General features: G+C 42.9%; 1 protein-coding gene across 1 annotated transcript; it reads left to right on the forward strand.

The window, feature by feature from the left end:
• The first annotated feature begins 2,280 nt into the window (after positions 1-2,280).
• LOC144503813 (gamma-crystallin M2-like) lies at positions 2,281-4,982 on the forward strand. Its single transcript, XM_078228734.1, has 3 exons — positions 2,281-2,289; positions 2,377-2,619; positions 4,707-4,982. The coding sequence occupies exons 1-3, from the start codon at positions 2,281-2,283 to the stop codon at positions 4,980-4,982; spliced, it is 528 nt and encodes a 175-aa protein (XP_078084860.1).
• Positions 4,983-17,535: the final 12,553 nt, after the last annotated feature.

Genomic DNA, 17,535 nt, shown 5'->3' on the forward strand with positions numbered 1-17,535 from the left:
TGCCTTTAGAGCCATGATTCTTCCAGAAATACTTTGTTCAAACAATTAAAATGACACGAAAGCTAAAGGGGACAAACATTTTCCAGGTGTTTTCCGACATTGAATTCAGCGTGCGTTTTGTTGAATTTGACTGATTTTTAACATTGGATCCTTAGAATAATGAAGTACAGCTTTGAGGGGCCTTTCTGGTCAGCTTATAAACACCACACTGTGTGAAGCAGTCAAACATTCATCGGGTTATATAGATATTGGCAGAATACAGATATTAGAATCATACAATTCCTACAGTGCAGAAGGAGACCACTTGGCCCATCAAGTCTGCACTGACTCTCCGAAAGTATCCCACCCTATCCCATGGCCATTCTGCCTAACCTGCACATCTTGTGGTAGGAAACCGGGGCACCCAGAGGAAACCCACACAGACACGGGGAGAATGTGCAAACTCCACACAGACAGTCACTCAAGGTGGGAATTGAACCCAGGTCCCTGGCGCTGCGAGGCAGCAGTGCTAACCACCATGCTACTGTTCTGCCCAGGATCTCCAAGAAAGGTTTGCAATCTCACATTATTGTTTTCAAGTTGCCTCGAAGAGTATTGTGCCCTCAGGTTCCACCTATAATTAGTAATTTTCCATGAGGAGATGAAAGCATCTCCCTCTGATCAAAGAATTCTGTGCACCACTGTCTTTTCTCCTTTTGTCCAGTTTTTGACGTTGTCCATCAAGTCCTCTTCAAACCTAGTCTTTTATTTTTTAAGATCTTTCACCTTCAAAAGTTGCCAGCACCAGACTCTTTTCCTGCTGTCCTCGGGAGATGTACAACTAAAAATTGATTCTGATCCTCGTCATTGTTTTCTACACCTTGCTTCTAGGCCTTTTGGCTAAGTGTCAGATCAAGCCCAAAATGGGTTGTAATGCCTCATACAGTCAGCTTGGATATTGTTTGTCTCCCTTGTGGGGACCTTGAATTGGAGTATATTGGAATCTGAATTTGATTTTTGGAGCAAGCAAGAAATGGATAAAAGCACAATACTGCGGATGTTGGAATCTGAAACAAAAACAGAAAATACTGGAAAATCTCGCAGGTCTGACGGCATCTGTGGAGAGAGAATAGAGCCAATGTTTTGAGTCTGGATGACCCTTCATCAGAGATAAGAGCAAAGAAAATCAGAAGAGATTTATACTATGAGGGTGGGGGTGGCGGAGGGGGGCGGAATTGGGCAAAGGGAATGTAAATGATGATGAAGAAGGCTGGGAAAGGTGCTAAAAGTGTCCATTAAGTTGTCAGAATGTGTGAATGGCAGAACAGAGGTACAGAGGTAAGGGACTACCTGAGGAATGTGGCAGTTGCCCTGAAGTGGAAGTGGCGGGGAATGTTGGGGCAAGATAGAGCGAGAGTGGGGAAGTGGAAAAATGGAAATGAGAGTGAAGGGTGGCAGAAATGGGTGAATGAGATGAAAAGAAGAAATGAAATAAAGTAAATGGAAATGGGGTGAAGGTGGTGGGGGGAGATCATGCTCTGAAGTTGTTGAACTCAATGTTCAGTCCGGCAGCAAGAAATGGATTTGGGGCTTGCCCAGTCCATTCTGAGCATTGGCTTTGTAACTTTAAGAATGGAGTAAAAGATTAAGTTAAAAAATCTTCCTATTGTTGACACACCTATTCCAATATTCCCATTTAGTTGCTCCGAACATGAAAACAAAATGCAGTCAGTACATTTGTATACACAACTCTGTTTAGAATACATGAAGCAAGTATGATCTGCGAGTTGTGTTAATGAATACCATGCACAATGTAACTGTACATGAAGGCTACAATGAGATTAATGCCAGCCACGATGTCATGACATGACAGATTTTGTGAATGGATAATTGCACTATCCCCACATAATTATATATCAGCCACGTGCATACAAGGTCATAAACAAAGATACATTATCTGGATATGTATGTCTTCATCTTCACTGATTTCAGAGCAGGACCAGGCCGTTACAGCAAATTATTAAAATAGGCCTGGGTGAAATAGGAGCAGCGACTGTTCCAGAAATGCTTTATTCAAACAACAACCAAAGAGGCACGAAGGCAAATGGAAAAGAATCAATGACACATCAAATGTCTTTCAGGTGTTTAACTACAATACATACAACATGCCTTTTGTTGAATTTTGCTGATTTTTCAGGATTGAATCATTAGAATAACAAAGTGAGGCATTTCTGCCCAGTATATAAATACTGTATGAAGCAGTGAAACATTGTCAATTGGTAAACTAACGGCCAACTCAAAATGGGAAAGGTATGTTTATACATGGCATTCGGATTCTTCTTTCAGTATCTCCTGATTTGAGGAATTATTAATTTCCAGTTTTATCTCTTTCCACAGATTATCTTTTACGAGGACAGGAACTTCCAGGGTCGGCACTATGAGTGCAGCACTGACTGTGCTGACCTGTCCCCTTACTTCAGCCGCTGTAACTCCATCCGTGTGGAGAGTGACTGGTGGGTGGTGTATGAGAAACCCAATTACATGGGATACCAGTATGTTCTGAGCAGGGGAGAATATCCTGAGTACCAGCGCTGGAATGGATTCAATGACAGCATTGGCTCATGCCGCACCTACCCACATGTAAGTTACTTTTGATAATTTGTGTGTTTCACTCTAATGAAGGATGAGAAAATAACAACTTGCTGATTATGTGTATCATCATAGAATCATAGAATCCCTACAGTGCAGACTGAGACCATTTGGCTCATCGAGTCTGCACCAACCACAATCCCACCAAGGCCCTTTTCCTGTAACCCTGCTAATCCCCCTGACACAGGGTTCATTTATCATGGCCAATCCACTTAACCCGCACATCTTTGAACTTTGGAAAGAAACCGAAGCACCCAGAGGAAACCCACACAGACACGGGAAGAACGTGCAAACGCCACACAGCCAACCCAGGCAGGAGGTGGTGGATGGTTGATGGATGTAAAATCAGTTCCAGGATTGCTGAAAGTTGGGAAAGGCAGATAGAATCCAAGGAATCCTGTGTAGAACATAACGTGGACTAGGAGGGCTGAATGGTCTGCACATCTACGGAATTCAATGAACAATTTTACAAGAACTATTTTTAACTGGAAAGCTAATGGTTGGATTGTAAAAATCCATGTAATGTAAAAATATGTAAAAAGAGGATGTAAAAATATCTCCTGCAGTGAAACATAGAACTCAACCATCTAATCATTTATCCCATAGGCCTATAGTGTGTTAGCTTTTATTAACAGGGGGTTGGAGTTTAAGAGCCGTGGGGTTATGCTGCAACTGTACAGGATCTTGGTGAGACCACATTTGGAATATTGTGTGCAGTTCTGGTCACCTCACTATAAGAAGGATGTGGAAGCGCTGGAAAGAGTGCAGAGGAGATTTACCAGGATGCTGCCTGGTTTGGAGGGTAGGTCTTATGAGGAAAGGTTGAGGGAGCTAGGGCTGTTCTCTCTGGAGCGGAGGAGGCTGAGGGGAGACTTAATAGAGGTTTATAAAATGATGAAGGGGATAGATAGAGTGAATGTTCAAAGACTATTTCCTCGGGTGGGTGGAGCTATTACGAGGGGGCATGACTATAGGGTTCATGGTGGGAGATACAGGAAGGATATCAGAGGTAGGTTCTTTACGCAGAGAGTGGTTGGGGTGTGGAATGGACTGCCTGCAGTGATAGTGGAGTCAGACACTTTAGGAACATTTAAGTGGTTATTGGATAGGCACATGGAGCACATCAGGATGATAGGGAGTGGGATAGCTTGATCTTGGTTTCAGATAAAGCTCGGCACAACATCGTGGGCAGAAGGGCCTGTTCTGTGCTGTACTGTACTGTTCAATGCTTCCACTAACTACAATTTAAAAATATCACATTCATATTGTGGAAATTTTAAATAATGAAACTGAAAACATCCTTTCTGTATGAGTCCATATAGAATCAATGAGAAATTTATTGTTCTAAACATTTCTGTTTATCTGTATCAATTCTCTTTTTTAGCCACTTGGTGGTTTCCACTAATAAACAATCGATGTCCAAAGATGTGCAGGTTAGGTGGATTGTCCATGCTAAATTGTCCCTTACTGTCAGGTGGATTGGCTGACAGGGATAGGGACTAGGTGGGATTGTCGTCAGTGCAGGCTCGATGGGCCAAATGGCCTCCTTCCGTGCTGTCGGGATTCTGTGAATAGCTTTCAGAATGAATGGTGCCAAAGTCACTTGCTGCTCACAAACATTATCTAGAACATTGGTTCCCAACCTGTGGTCCACAGACCATTGTATACTGCAAGTGGTCCGTGGAAAAAAACAGAATTAGGTGTACCTCGTAGGTATCATAATTGATTATGTTATTATTCACAATGCAACTTGCTTCACAAACAACCCTGTGTAATATAAATGGCAAAGTATTTGTGACTGTGCCTCATAAACTATTAGAAATAAGCGCATTTTTAATGCCTGCTGATATTGGAGTTTGACTCCTGCCAGCTATGAGCCATGTAAAGATTAATTTTTTTAAATGGCTTCGTACATTGTGATCTGCAAAAGCTTTTGATGATGATCTGTGGTCCAGATAAAGAAAAAGGTTGGGAACCACTGATCTAGAACATTCCTTAAGCTCTCCTCCGAGCTGGAGGCTGTGTTTTGAGATACTAAAGACTGTTAATTTTACTACAAATATTTATCTCTATTCCAGTACCGAGATGGAAACTACAGAATGAGGATTTACGAGAGACCTGACTTTGGGGGACAGATGATGGAATTCATGGATGACTGTCCCTCTGTCTACGATCATTTCCGTTACCGTGACATTAACTCCTGCCATGTGATGGACGGTTACTGGACCTTCTATGAACATCCCAACTACAGAGGCCGACAGTACTTCATAAGACCCAGTGAATACAGGAGATACAGTGACTGGGGTGCATCTTGTTCAACTATTGGATCTTTCAGACGCATGCGGGATTTCTAGATGGTTGCTTTAAGATATCTTATTTTTTCTGAAATATTTGCGAGAATAATAAAAATTCTCTTCTTTACACCATCTTGTGTTTTTATTTCTGTATTCTGAAGGACGGTTAACAATGATATCGCAGAGCACAGGCTATTTTACCAAATGGGTCTCAGCTGTCATTCAAGTGAAAAAGGAGTTCTGCCTTGAATATTTGGTGAACTTAGCTGCTGAGAAAGAAATTGAAGATCTAAGATACTAGGAATGAAAGTTCCTTCACTCCAGTGGAAATGAAAGCTGATCAATTCCTCATCTTTTACACTGTTACAAAGGAGAGGTGGATCCCCCCTCCAAGAATTAACACCTAACCACCCGAAGAGGAATACCTCCGCCTATAATCTGTAAAAAGTGAGTGTGAAGTGGTACGATCTGCTCTTCAGCAACTTTTAGTGGTTAAATCAAAGTAACTCCCTGACACTCTCTCTAAAGTCAACAAGTAACAATTTATTTATCTAACTAACAGTGAACAAGTTAACTAAATTATCAACAAGCCAAATAAATCCCTTCTAACTATTAACTATTTCTGAATAAAACAAGATTCTAATGGTATGTTGATCCAATAAAAACAATGCCCACTCTTTGACAAAAATTTAGAATTTAGTCACTCTTTAAATTACAACCAGGTTTTGTGTCGTCCAGAATATTCTGGGCCTTCTCTGTTGATTCTTCTGTCTGGAACTTCTTTCTTCTTTCTCCTTTCTTCTTTGGTACCTTTGCTTTCTAGATGGTGCTTTGAGTTCAGAGATGTGAGCTGTGGCAGGTGACAGTTGCTCTCTCCCCTTGTCCCACTGCCCCTTCTTTTTATACCTGCGATGCCACATCAATATCCCCCACAATAGGATTGGTCCTAGATTGCCAAAACCATCAGATTTAAATTTAATAGGTTGCTGGTATCTAAGTGCTAGATTCAAACTGTATGGCCAAATTCAAAAATTTGTTGTCTGGGTTAAACTGCCGCCTGGCCTTTCGACACTAATGTTTCAGTTTGGGTTCTCTATGTACTTACAGTTTTTAAAAAATCTGTCAGCCCAGAAAAAGCACCACCTTTTAACAGAACCATGCAATGCTTTTCCCCTTGCATTTTACAATTTTTATAATTTTAAAAATGCCAACTTTGCAACAACATGCATTGAAAGCTGGCAAAAAAATATATAAAGTAAAAATGTAAAGCTGATTAAACCTGGCTTCACACAGCTTCAAAAGAATGTGATTCCTTTGAACTTAATATGTGGAAGAACTGCTGTTTTTGAGGGCTTTTGCAAGACCAATTTTGCCACCAGCCAATCAGGCAAGAAACTTCACTTTGACATCAAAATGCCATTTGGCGGAATTTTCTGCCCTCCCCACTCCCCCCACCCCTCTCATGGTGGCATGTTTTGCAATTACGGAGGTGGGTTGCCATTGGCCGGTGGCGGGATCTTCCAGAGAAAGAACAAAGAACAAAGAAAATTACAGCACAAGGAACAGGCCCTTCGGCCCTCCAAGCCTGCACCGACCATGCTGCCCCTCTGCCCTTCCGGGGACCATATCCCTCTATTCCCATTCTATTCATGTATTTAGCCAGATGCCCCTTAAAACTCACTATCGCATCTGCGAGCTCCAGGCATCCACCACCCCCTGTGTACAAAACCTGCCTCGTACATCTCCTTTAAACCTTGCCCCTCGCATCTTAAACGTATGCCCCAGAGTAATTGACTCTTCCACTCTGTCCATGCCCCTCATAATCTTGTAGACTTCTATCAGGTCGCCCCTCAATTTCCGCTGTTCCAGAACAAACCAAGTTTCTCCAAACTCTCCTCATAGCTAATGCCCTCCATACCAGGCAACATTCTGGTAGATCTTTTCTGTACCCTCTCCAAAGCCTCCACATCCTTCTGGTAGTGTGGCGACCAGAATTGAACACTATGTTCTAAGTGCGACCTAACCAGAGTTCTATAAAACTGCAACATGACTTGCCAATTTTTAAACTCAATGCCCTGGCCGATGAAGGCAAGCATGCCGTATGCCTTCTTAACTACCTTCTCCACCTGCATTGCCACTTTCAGTGACCCGTGTACCTGTACACCCAGATCCTTCTGCCTATCAATACTCTTAAGGGTTCTGCCATTTACTGCATATTTCCTATTTTCTTTAGACCTTCCAAAATGCATTACCTCACATTTGTCCGGATTAAACACCATTTGTCATCTCTCATAGATCGGCCCAAGTCTCTGAACGATCTATATCCTGCTGTATCCTCTGATGGTCTCATGGTTATCCGCAATTCCACCAACCTTTGTGTCATCTGCAAACTTATTAATCAAACCAGTTACATTTTCCTCCAAATCATTTATATATATTGCAAACAGCAAAGGTCCCAGCACTGATCCCTGAGGAACGCCACTTGTCCTGCCAATATCAACAGCTTTTTCCTTGGCTCAGACCCTCCGCGCCACCTGGGAACCCACTGTGAGAGGTTGTCATTGGCGGGACCGGAAGATCCTGCTGGCAGGAAGAACTGGAAAATTTAAGCCGCTGCAGATTATGAGAATATGTTATTTTTACAATAAGACCATAAGATATAGGAGCAGAATTAGGCTATTTAGCCCACCAAGACTGCTCCGCCATTTGATCATGGCTGATATGTTTCTCAACCTCATTTGCCCACCTATTCCCCATTAGCTTTGATCCCCTTACCAATCAAGAACCTATCTAAAATAGAGGATCCATCTCCCCTCCCCATGTATATACAGTCTAGGTACAACTATGATCACACTACCATCTACCTTTCATTGTTCTGTTTACTAGTTTGATGTGACTTCAGCTAATGTGTAATTTAGAACAAAGTGAAATATTGTATGCGACAAAAGGACACTGATTAGTGCACAAAACCAAGAGTGGGCTTTAACCCATGTTAATAGGAACCATTCTCAACAATATGGTAATGATGTCACCAAATAGATATGGACAGTGATAAAGGCATACAAACTTTGATGCATGGTCTGGAATCTAAGCACACGAGCAATTGTACATCCATACACATTTACATACTCTGTTATAGTTTTAACAACTGATAAAGTTGAAACAATATGTAGGTCTGCATCTTGACCAGTTTGGGAGTAGATTCAAGTCATTACACGGAACTGGAAACATACACCATTGAATAATGTGTGATGACAACCATTTGGGAAATACATAGTATGGAAGCATAGTATAGGGAGCACAAAGAGTTCCAATGCATTGATGTCTTCTGTTGACCCATGATGGAGGGAACTTGTCCAAAAGGGTTTGCACTACAATTCCTCACCCTCCTGATGGAATCTGGTGGCTGTGTGGGCCTCATGCGCACATCTTCTTCATCTGGTCCAAGCTATGGTCTCATCCTCTGCAGCTGTAGATTCCTCAAACTCAATGCCTTCATCCCCTTCAATGTCCTCCTTATCAGCTCTTCTATGTTGGCACCTGACAAGTCCTCCCTGCTTTGTAGTGGCAGGCTGTGCAGTGTGCAGTATGCCACAATGATTCACTGAGACCCTCTGGAGAGTGTGCCAGGGTGCTCCGCCAGGCATCAGAATGGCATTGTTAGGATCCCTATGGTTTGCTCCACCAATGTTCAGATAGCAACCTGAGACTCATTGTGCCTTCTCGCTACAGGAATCTGAGGCTAACACTCGAGCCTCGGAGTGATGAGCAAAGTGCAAGTCACTTAAATACCATTGTGAAACATATCGTTCTAATCGTGCATTCCTGAGAAGAGTCTTTATAATGAGATGCAAACATATTGAAATGTCATTCCCGATGTGCCAGGCGGGGAATGTGGCCTATCATTGATAGCTGGAGCGCACAATCACAAACTGGTTTTAATATGGCATAAACCGATTTATGGCCCAGGTGGCGATACTTTCCACTCTCACCTGCCATGACGCCCACCACGAGTGGGAACGGAAAGCCCAAGCGATAGAATGAGTCCAGCATGGGAGGAGGCCATTCAGTCTATTGGAATCATGCCGGCTCTCTGCAAGTGCAAATCCATTCTTTCACTTCCCCCACCTTTTCTTCACATCCCTGCAAAACGCTCTCTTCAGATAATGTGCATGTTGTGATATGATTGTAGGGGCCTGAAAAAAAGGATAAATGAAAGTGAAATGAAAAGAGTGTGTTTTCTTGAAATATGGGTAAATTTAATGAAAAAGACATTTACCATTGTTCTTTGTTTCCTTGTGAGTTTCAATATCTTGTTTACTGGGCCAAATACCGTGAACAGATACTGTTTGTTTGAGTGATGTAAGCTAAGCCAATCCGTTTTCTCGAGAGCTGCACTTTAAGCCAATCAGATTACTTAGGGGGAGGGAAAAGGAAAAACGGCGGGAGGCAGAAGAAGCTGCAGTGGGGAGACACACGTGGGGAAGAGGAGCTGTTTCCATGCAGTAAAAACCCAGTTTTAACGTCGAGGCAAATAATATTTGTAGACTAACATACTTCACAGCATGGGCACAAATATTACTGTGCAGTTAAAGCTCATGTTTGTTGCAGTTTAGTAACTTGTTTTTTCCAGTTTGAAGTGAAAGGCAGCAAGGTTTAGTCCTGTTTGTTATTTTCATTACTGTTGAGAAAAAGTGTAAAGCGCATCGTCTTGTACTCTCAAGCGTGGACGTTTCTGCTAGAAACCGCCGGTGAGGGACAGTCAGCTATAAACGCCGGGCGTAGTTTTCACTGAGAAGACGGAGAGAACGAGGATTAGCTGAAGCTAAATTGCTAAGTAGCACTGCCGAGGAGGACAGACTTCAGCGCACTGGACCTGCATCACTACACGGACAGCTTGCTGCATTTTTTTTTTCCTGCTGCATCATCTTCCCGCTCGCAGACCCTTCTGGACTGTGTGTGTCGTGTTGCGTGAATAACTGGAGACTATACTATCAGACACTGAACGGTATCAGCAGTGTGTTGTTGAGGGCGTGTTTTCTTCATATGTGCACCAACGTATGGGCCCCAACGTTTATAAATCCAAGCGCTTGGTAATATTTTGAACATTTCTCAAGGTTGAAACTGTTTAATTGAAAAATCTTTAGTTTGGGACTCTTTACCTGTTTTATGAGACGCAACAATGCAAGAAAATAAATTTATTTTTGTTATTCCTTTTGCAGGGTTGTCCTGAACCTTTTCTTATTATAAGGTTTACATACTTACCATTTTAGGAGGCACTGCGCTATTATTAATAGGTTATTACTCTAGATTGCAACTGCATACACTAATCCTTTTCATTCACACCTGTACTGACATTTATTGGTAAATAGGAAATTTAGCCTCGCTCAACACCAACCGCTAAGAACTCAGGATCCTGTTAATTGAACATTTACACAGTAGCCCCTTATAACATCAAGCACATCCCAGGTACCGCTTTACTTAACTCAGCTGGTCAGAGCATATAGTTGCCAGCAGGGGGTTACATGATGTACAGGGGAGGCTATGGCCTAGTGGTATTATCACTAGACTATTAATTCAGAAACCTAGGTAATGTTCTGGGGACAAATCGCACTACAGCAGTTGGCCGAATTTGAATTCAATAAAAAATATCTGGAAATAAGAATCCATTGATGACCATGAAACCATTGTCGATTGTCGGAAAAACGCATCTGGTTCACTAATGTTCTTCAGGGAAGGAAATCCGCCGTCCTTACCTGATCTGGCCTACATGTTTGATTTGATTTATTATTGTCACATGTATTAATATACAGTGAAAAGTATTGTTTCTTGCGCGCTATAAGGACAAAACTTACCGTTCATAGAGAAGGAAACGAGAGAGTGCAGAATGTAGTGTTACAGTCATAGCTAGGGTGTAGAGAAAAATCAATTTAATGCAAGGTAGGTCCATTCAAAAGTCTGACAGCAGCAGGGAAGAAGCTGTTCTTAGGTCAGCTGGTACGTGACCTCAGACTTTTGTATCTTTTTCCCGAAGGAAGAAAGTGGAAGAGAGAATGTCCGGGGTGCATGGGGTCCTTAATTATGCTGGCTGCTTTGCCGAGGCAGTGGAAAATGTAGACAGAGTCAATGGAAGGGAGGCTGGTTTGCGTGATGGACTGGGATACATTCACAACCTTTTGTAGTTCCTTGCGGTCTTGGGCAGAGCAAGAGCCATACCAAGCTGTGATACAACCAGAAAGAATGCTTTCTATGTTGCATCTGTAAAAGTTGGTGAGAGTCGTAGCTGACATGCCAAATTTCCAAATGAGAAAGTAGAGGCGTTGGTGGGGCTTTTTTAACTATAGTGTTGGCATGGGGGGACCAGGACAGGTTGTTGGTGATCTGGACACCTAAAAACTTGAAGCTCTCGACTTTTTCTACTTTGTCCCCCATTGATGTAGATAGGGGCATGTTCTCCTTTACGCTTCCTGAAGTTGATGACAATCTCCTTCGTTTTGTTGACATTGAGGGAGAGATTATTGTTGCCACACCAGTTCACCAGATTCTCTATCTCATTTCTGTACTCTGTCTCATCATTGTTTGAGATCCGACCCATTACAGTGGTGTCGTTAGCAAACTTGAAAATCAAATTGGAGGGGAATTTGGCCACACAGTCATAAGTGTATAAGGAGTATAGTAGGGGGCTAAGAACACAGCCTTGTGGGGCACCAGTGTTGAGGATGATCATGGAGGAGGTGTTGTTGCCTATCCTTACTGATCGTGGTCTGTGAGTTAGGAAGTTCAGGATCCAGTCGCAGAGGGAGGAGCCGAGGCCCAGGCCATGGAGTTTGGAGATGAGTTTTGTGGGAATAATAGTGTTGAAGGCTGAGCTGTAGTCAATAAATAGGGGTCTGACATAGGTGTTCTTGTTATCTAGGTGTTCCAGGGTTGAGTGCAGGGCCAAGGAAATGGCATCTGCTGTGGACCTGTTGCAGCCGTAGGCAAACTGTAGTGGATCCAGGTCATCTGGGAGGCTGGAATTGATTCGTGCCATGACTAACCTTTTGAAGCACTTCATAATGATGGATGTGATTCCAGAGCCACAGCAATGTGGTTGACTCACAACTGCCCTCCAAGGACAACTAGGGATTGGCAATAAATGCTCCCAGCCAGCGACGACCATGTCCCACAAACTAATTTTAAAAAATCCTCCAATCTATTTTGAAAGCCTCGATTACATCTGTTTCCACCACACTTTCAGGCATGCATTCCAGATCCTACCCACTCATCCACACCCCTCCTGATTTTAAACACCCTTGCCAAATAACTTCTGTAATGAGTATATCCCCAACTTCTCCAATCTATCCACACTACTAAAGTTGCTCACGATACCATTCTTGTAAGTATCTTCTGCAGACTGTCTTATAAGAACATAAGAACATAAGAACTAGGAGCAGGAGTAGGCCATCTGGCCCCTCGAGCCTGCTCCGCCATTCAATAAGATCATGGCCGATCTTTTCATGGACTCAGCTCCACTTACCCGCCGCTCACCATAACCCTTAATTCCTTTACTCTTCAAAAATGTATCTATCCTTGCCTTAAACTGCTTCACTGGGCAGGGAATTCCACAGATTCACAACCCTTTGTGTGAAGAAGTTCCTCCTCAACTCAATCCTAAATCTGCTTCCCCTTATTTTGAGGCCATTCCCCCTAGTTCTAGTTTCACCCGCCAGTAGAAACAACTTCCCTGCTTCTATCTTATCTATTCCCTTCATAATCTTAAATGTTTCTATAAGATCTCCCCTCATTCTTCTGAATTTCAATGAGTATAGCCCCAGTCTACTCAGTCTCTCCTCATAAGCCAACCCTCTCAACTCCAAAATCAACCTGGTGAATCTCCTCTGCACCCTTTCCAGTGCCAATATATCCTTTCTCAAGTAAGGGGACCAAAACTGTACAGAGTACTCCAGGTGTGGCCTCACCAGCACCTTATACATCTGCAACATAACCTTACTGTTTTTAAACTCCATCCCTCTGGCAATGAAGGACAAAATTCCATTTGCCTTCTTAATTACCTGCTGCACCTGCAAATCAACTCCTTGTGATTCCTGCACAAGGACACCCAGGTCCTTCTGCACAGCAGCATGCTGCAATTTTTTTACCATTTAAATAATAGTCCATGCCTTCACATCCTTCCTAAAGTATGGTGCCCAGAATTGGACACAATGCTGAGGCTGAACCAGGTTCATCAGAACTTCCTTGCTACTTTTTGCCTCTATTTATAAAGCACAGAATTCCATTTGCCTTATGAATTGCTCTCTCCACCTGCCTTGCTCCCTCAATGATTTATGCACATATGCACCCATGTACCTCTGCTGCTGTGCCCCATTTAGAAATGTATCTTTTTCATTTGCTCTCCTCATTCTACGTACCAAAATGTATCATTTCATACTTCCCTTCATTAAACGGCATCTGCCTGTTCCATATCCACCCATTCCAGCAGCTTGTCTATGTCCTCTGGAAATCTAATACTATCCTCCTGACAGTTTGCAATACTTCTAAGATTTATGTCATCTGCAAATTTGGAAATGATGACCTGAACACCCAAGTCTAGGTCATTAGTATCTACAACAAAAGAACATGAGATCAGAAATAAAAGCAGGAATAGGTGTAGCATCCCGGGATTGCTGCTCCAGTCAATATGATCATGGTTTATATTTGGCTTCAAATCAATTTTTCCACTAACTCCCCATATTTCTTGATTTCTTCAGTAACCAAAAATCTGTCTAGTCTGAAGTATTTTCAATAATGATGCATCCACATCCCTCTGGGGTAGATATTTCCAGAGATTCACAACCCTTTGAATAGCGGAATTTCATAGAAATCATAGAAACCCTACAGTACAGAAAGAGGCCATTCGGCCCATCGAGTCTGCCCCGACCACAATCCCACCCAGGCCCTACCCCCATATCCCTACATATTAATCCCTCTAATCTACGCATCCCAGGACACTAAGGGGCAATTTTAGCATGGCCAATCAACCTAGCCCGCACATCTTTGGACTTCTCTGTTTCTGCTTCTCTGTGCCCTAAGTGATTGCTTCCTTGCACTGAGTCTCTAGGTGGTATTTTCTGGCCCTACCTGTTGGCAGGATCTTCTGGTTCTCTGAAGGTGACCCCCTGGACAGTGCCAGGGGGTTGGGCCTAGGGGTGGGGCCTATGGGAGCAGAGCCTGAAGGGGCAGAGCCTGAAGGGGGAGGGGCTCGGTACTACTCTGCAATACGATTGGGGGAGGGAGTGGGGCCAGCTTCCACTCTGCAGGTGATCGGATCTGGTGGGACGGGGGAGGGTAGCAGAAGGAGCTGTTGCACATGTGCAGATCCCTGCTGCTGAAATTCTGTATGTGCAGCATCAGAGGTCTACACATGCGCAGTAGCTCCCTCTACAGGCTGGCTGGAGAGTGAATTAAGCCCAGTCCACTGCCTGCAGCAGCTAGAAACAGTCTAGCCCATATTTTCAATGACTAAGTACATAAAACTGTGTGTGAAAACTCGACCAAAAAAATTGATCAGGAACTCTCCCATTTTCACGCTTGCTGGACACTTAGAATCAATCTCATAAAATTCCGTCCAATTTCTTTTTTATAAAACCTTGGTGACTTTATCTGATATTCCAATTCTCTCAGTGCATTGTTAAGGCTTCCTTAATAATAGAATTCAGAATTTTCCCTGATATCAGATCACCTAACCGAGAGTTTCTGATCCCAAGAAACCCCAATATGTATCTCCTGCCAGTCCAAAAAAACAACAGTTCACCACTACTCTCTGCCCTGGCATTCAGTCAGCTTAGGATCCATCCTGTCATTCTTCATGGCTCAAAAAATTTAACTAAATTAAACAAACTGAGGGACAAAGCAAGAAGGGCAGCGCCTTAAAGGGGAACTGCCCAAAACAAAAACAAAGCAAAAATTAAACTTAAAACATTAAACCGAAAGGTGATTAAAAGGGTCAATAACACACGATGTGGAGATGCCTTGGGCCTCAATGGTGCCCGTGGACACCATATGCTCCAGCTGTAGGAACACCTGGTCATGAATGTAGCCATGGTAGAAGGGCAGACAGTCAGGTCGGACGACCCCCTCAGTCGGCTGCTGCCTGGACCTGTTTATGGCTAATTTGACCAGGCTTAGGAGAAGGTTCACAAGGAGGTCCTCCTCCTTCCCTGCCTCCTCTGAACCAAGTGAGTATCCAGGACACCTCTGTCTCTATTCTGACACATAAACCTTTTTGGGGAGAATTCCACCCTTAGATTTTTACTGATATTGATGAACTGATAAATTGATCCTGAAATTGATAAAATATTGAATGTTGCATGAGCTATTAGTCCGACATGCACTCTTATAGGCAATTCACTGATTTACTGTATAATATTACATAGGAACTGATTGGGAGGAACATGTCTCAAGTGTCAACCTGTTCAATCAATGTTAAAAAGTCACATCAATATTTCCTCTCATTATTGTTGAAAAAGTTCATTCTCTTATTGCATGTTGTCTATTTTACATCTTTCATAATGAATACATTTTAGGTCAATAAATTCAGATTGAGGAACGAATGTTGTCCATATTATTGCTAATTTCATAAATTGTCTCTGTGAAAATGAGAATCAAACTCGCGGCCAGTGGCTGAAGTTCTCCCGTCTTGTCCACCATGGGAAGACAGCGGACAAGACAGAAAATTCGGCAGACCATTTAAAGTTCCATTGAGTTTGGGTGGGAATTTCCGGTCTTGGAGCATGCACAGCCAGAGAATCCTGCCCACTATAAAGGATGCTGAGGGAAGCAATGGTGGAAATTGAAAGGACACTGGCCATATTTTTTCAATTTTCCTTAGAGATGGGAGTGGTACCAGAAGTCCGGAGCATTCTACTGTCTACACCCTTGTCAAATAAAGGATGAAGACTCAACAAATACAAGCTGGTCAGTTTAATTTCAGGAGTGGGCAAACTTTTGGAAACAATAATCTGGGACAAAATTTACAGTCACTTGGACAAGGACTTACTAATTAAGAATCAACAGCCCAAATTTGTTACAGGCAAATTTTGTTTATCTATATTGATTAAACTTATTTTTCTGAAGAAACAGCGAGGATTATTTTTTATTTATTCATGGCACATGGGTGTCGCTGGCTGGCCTGTATTGATTGCCCATCCCTAGTTGCTCTTGAGAAGGTGGTGGTGAGCTGCCTTTACTTTCATGAATAGGATGGGAATAGAGGGATATGGTCCCCGGAAAGGTAGGGGGTTTTAGTTAAGTCAGACAGCATGGTCGGAGCAGGCTTGGAGGGCCGAAGGGCCTGTTCCTCTGCTGTAATTTTCTTTGCTCTTTGTTCTTTCTTGACCAACTTAGTGGCTTTCTACGCCATTTCCAGGGGCAGTTGAGAGTCAACCACATTGCTGTGACTCTGGATCACATGTAGGCCAGACCGGGTAAGGATTTCCTTCCCGAAAGGACATTAGTGAACCAGATAGGCTAATCAACAATTGTTTAATGGTCATCAGTAGATTATGAATTCCATATTTTTTTTATTGAATTCAAATTCCACCATCTGCTGTGGTGGGATTCGATCCTGGGTCCCCAGAGCATCAGCTGAGTTTCTGGATTAATAGTCTAGCAATAATACCATTCGGCTATCGCCTCCCCATTGATGAGATTAATGTAGTTGATGTTGTCTAGATGGACTTCCAAAGGGGATTGATAAACTGCTGCATGTTAAGCTGCCAGTTTAATGGGAAAGTAGCCACATTAGGCTAAGTTTAACTGAGTGACAGAAAAGCAGTGAACAACGCTGAATGTTTTTTATTCATACTGGCTGAACATATTCATGATGTGGAGATGCCGGCGTTGGACTGGGGTGAACACAGTAAGAAGTCTCACAACACCAGGTTAAAGTCCAACAGGTTTATTTGGTAGCAAATACCATACCATACATTATTTGCTACCAAATAAACCTGTTGGACTTTAACCTGGTGTTGTGAGACTTCTTACTGTGAACATATTCAGCCAGCTGAACAAATAGCGAGGGCCAGTTGTGATGTTGAAAATTTTGATGAGAGGGGGAGTGGTGAAATGTGGGTGAGTGGTCAAAGCGGGGAGAAACGATTTTCCTCAGAATTGTTTTGCAGCCTGTGATGGAGGCCTTGGAGCTCATTCCATTAGGCTGCACTCTTCGAATCTTAGCAAGAAAAGGAAATGTACACGCAGAGACTTGGAGCCAACTCCAGTATTGTCCTACCAGTGTCTCTGTGTCACATTCAGCCCTGCTGTCTCAGAAGAGGAGGAACTCCTGACCCCGATTGATCGTAGGGTCACAACTAACAGTTTGTTAGTTGTGACCCTAGGGGTTGTTGCCTAACCCCTGAATAGGCAGTCAGTTCATCAACATAATACAATGCAAACAAAGAGCCCAGGAAGACATTGGGATTGCAGGAAAGATATATTCGGGTCATGGTGTCTTCCCTATTGATAAAGTGAAATACCCCTGTTTGGTATGCGAGACAGTTCTTGTATGTGTCCCTGTTGTCTTTTGAACTGTGGTAACCTCATAGAAGCAGCTTCTTAGCTGCATTAATTTCAA

This window comes from Mustelus asterias, chromosome 14, assembly GCF_964213995.1.
Source record: "Mustelus asterias chromosome 14, sMusAst1.hap1.1, whole genome shotgun sequence".
NCBI lineage: Eukaryota > Metazoa > Chordata > Chondrichthyes > Carcharhiniformes > Triakidae > Mustelus > Mustelus asterias.

Coding starts and splice junctions, on each gene's coding strand:
- LOC144503813 (XM_078228734.1), top strand. Junction 2,620..4,706: donor CATGCCGCACCTACCCACAT/GTAAGTTACTTT, acceptor TCTCTATTCCAG/TACCGAGATGGAAACTACAG.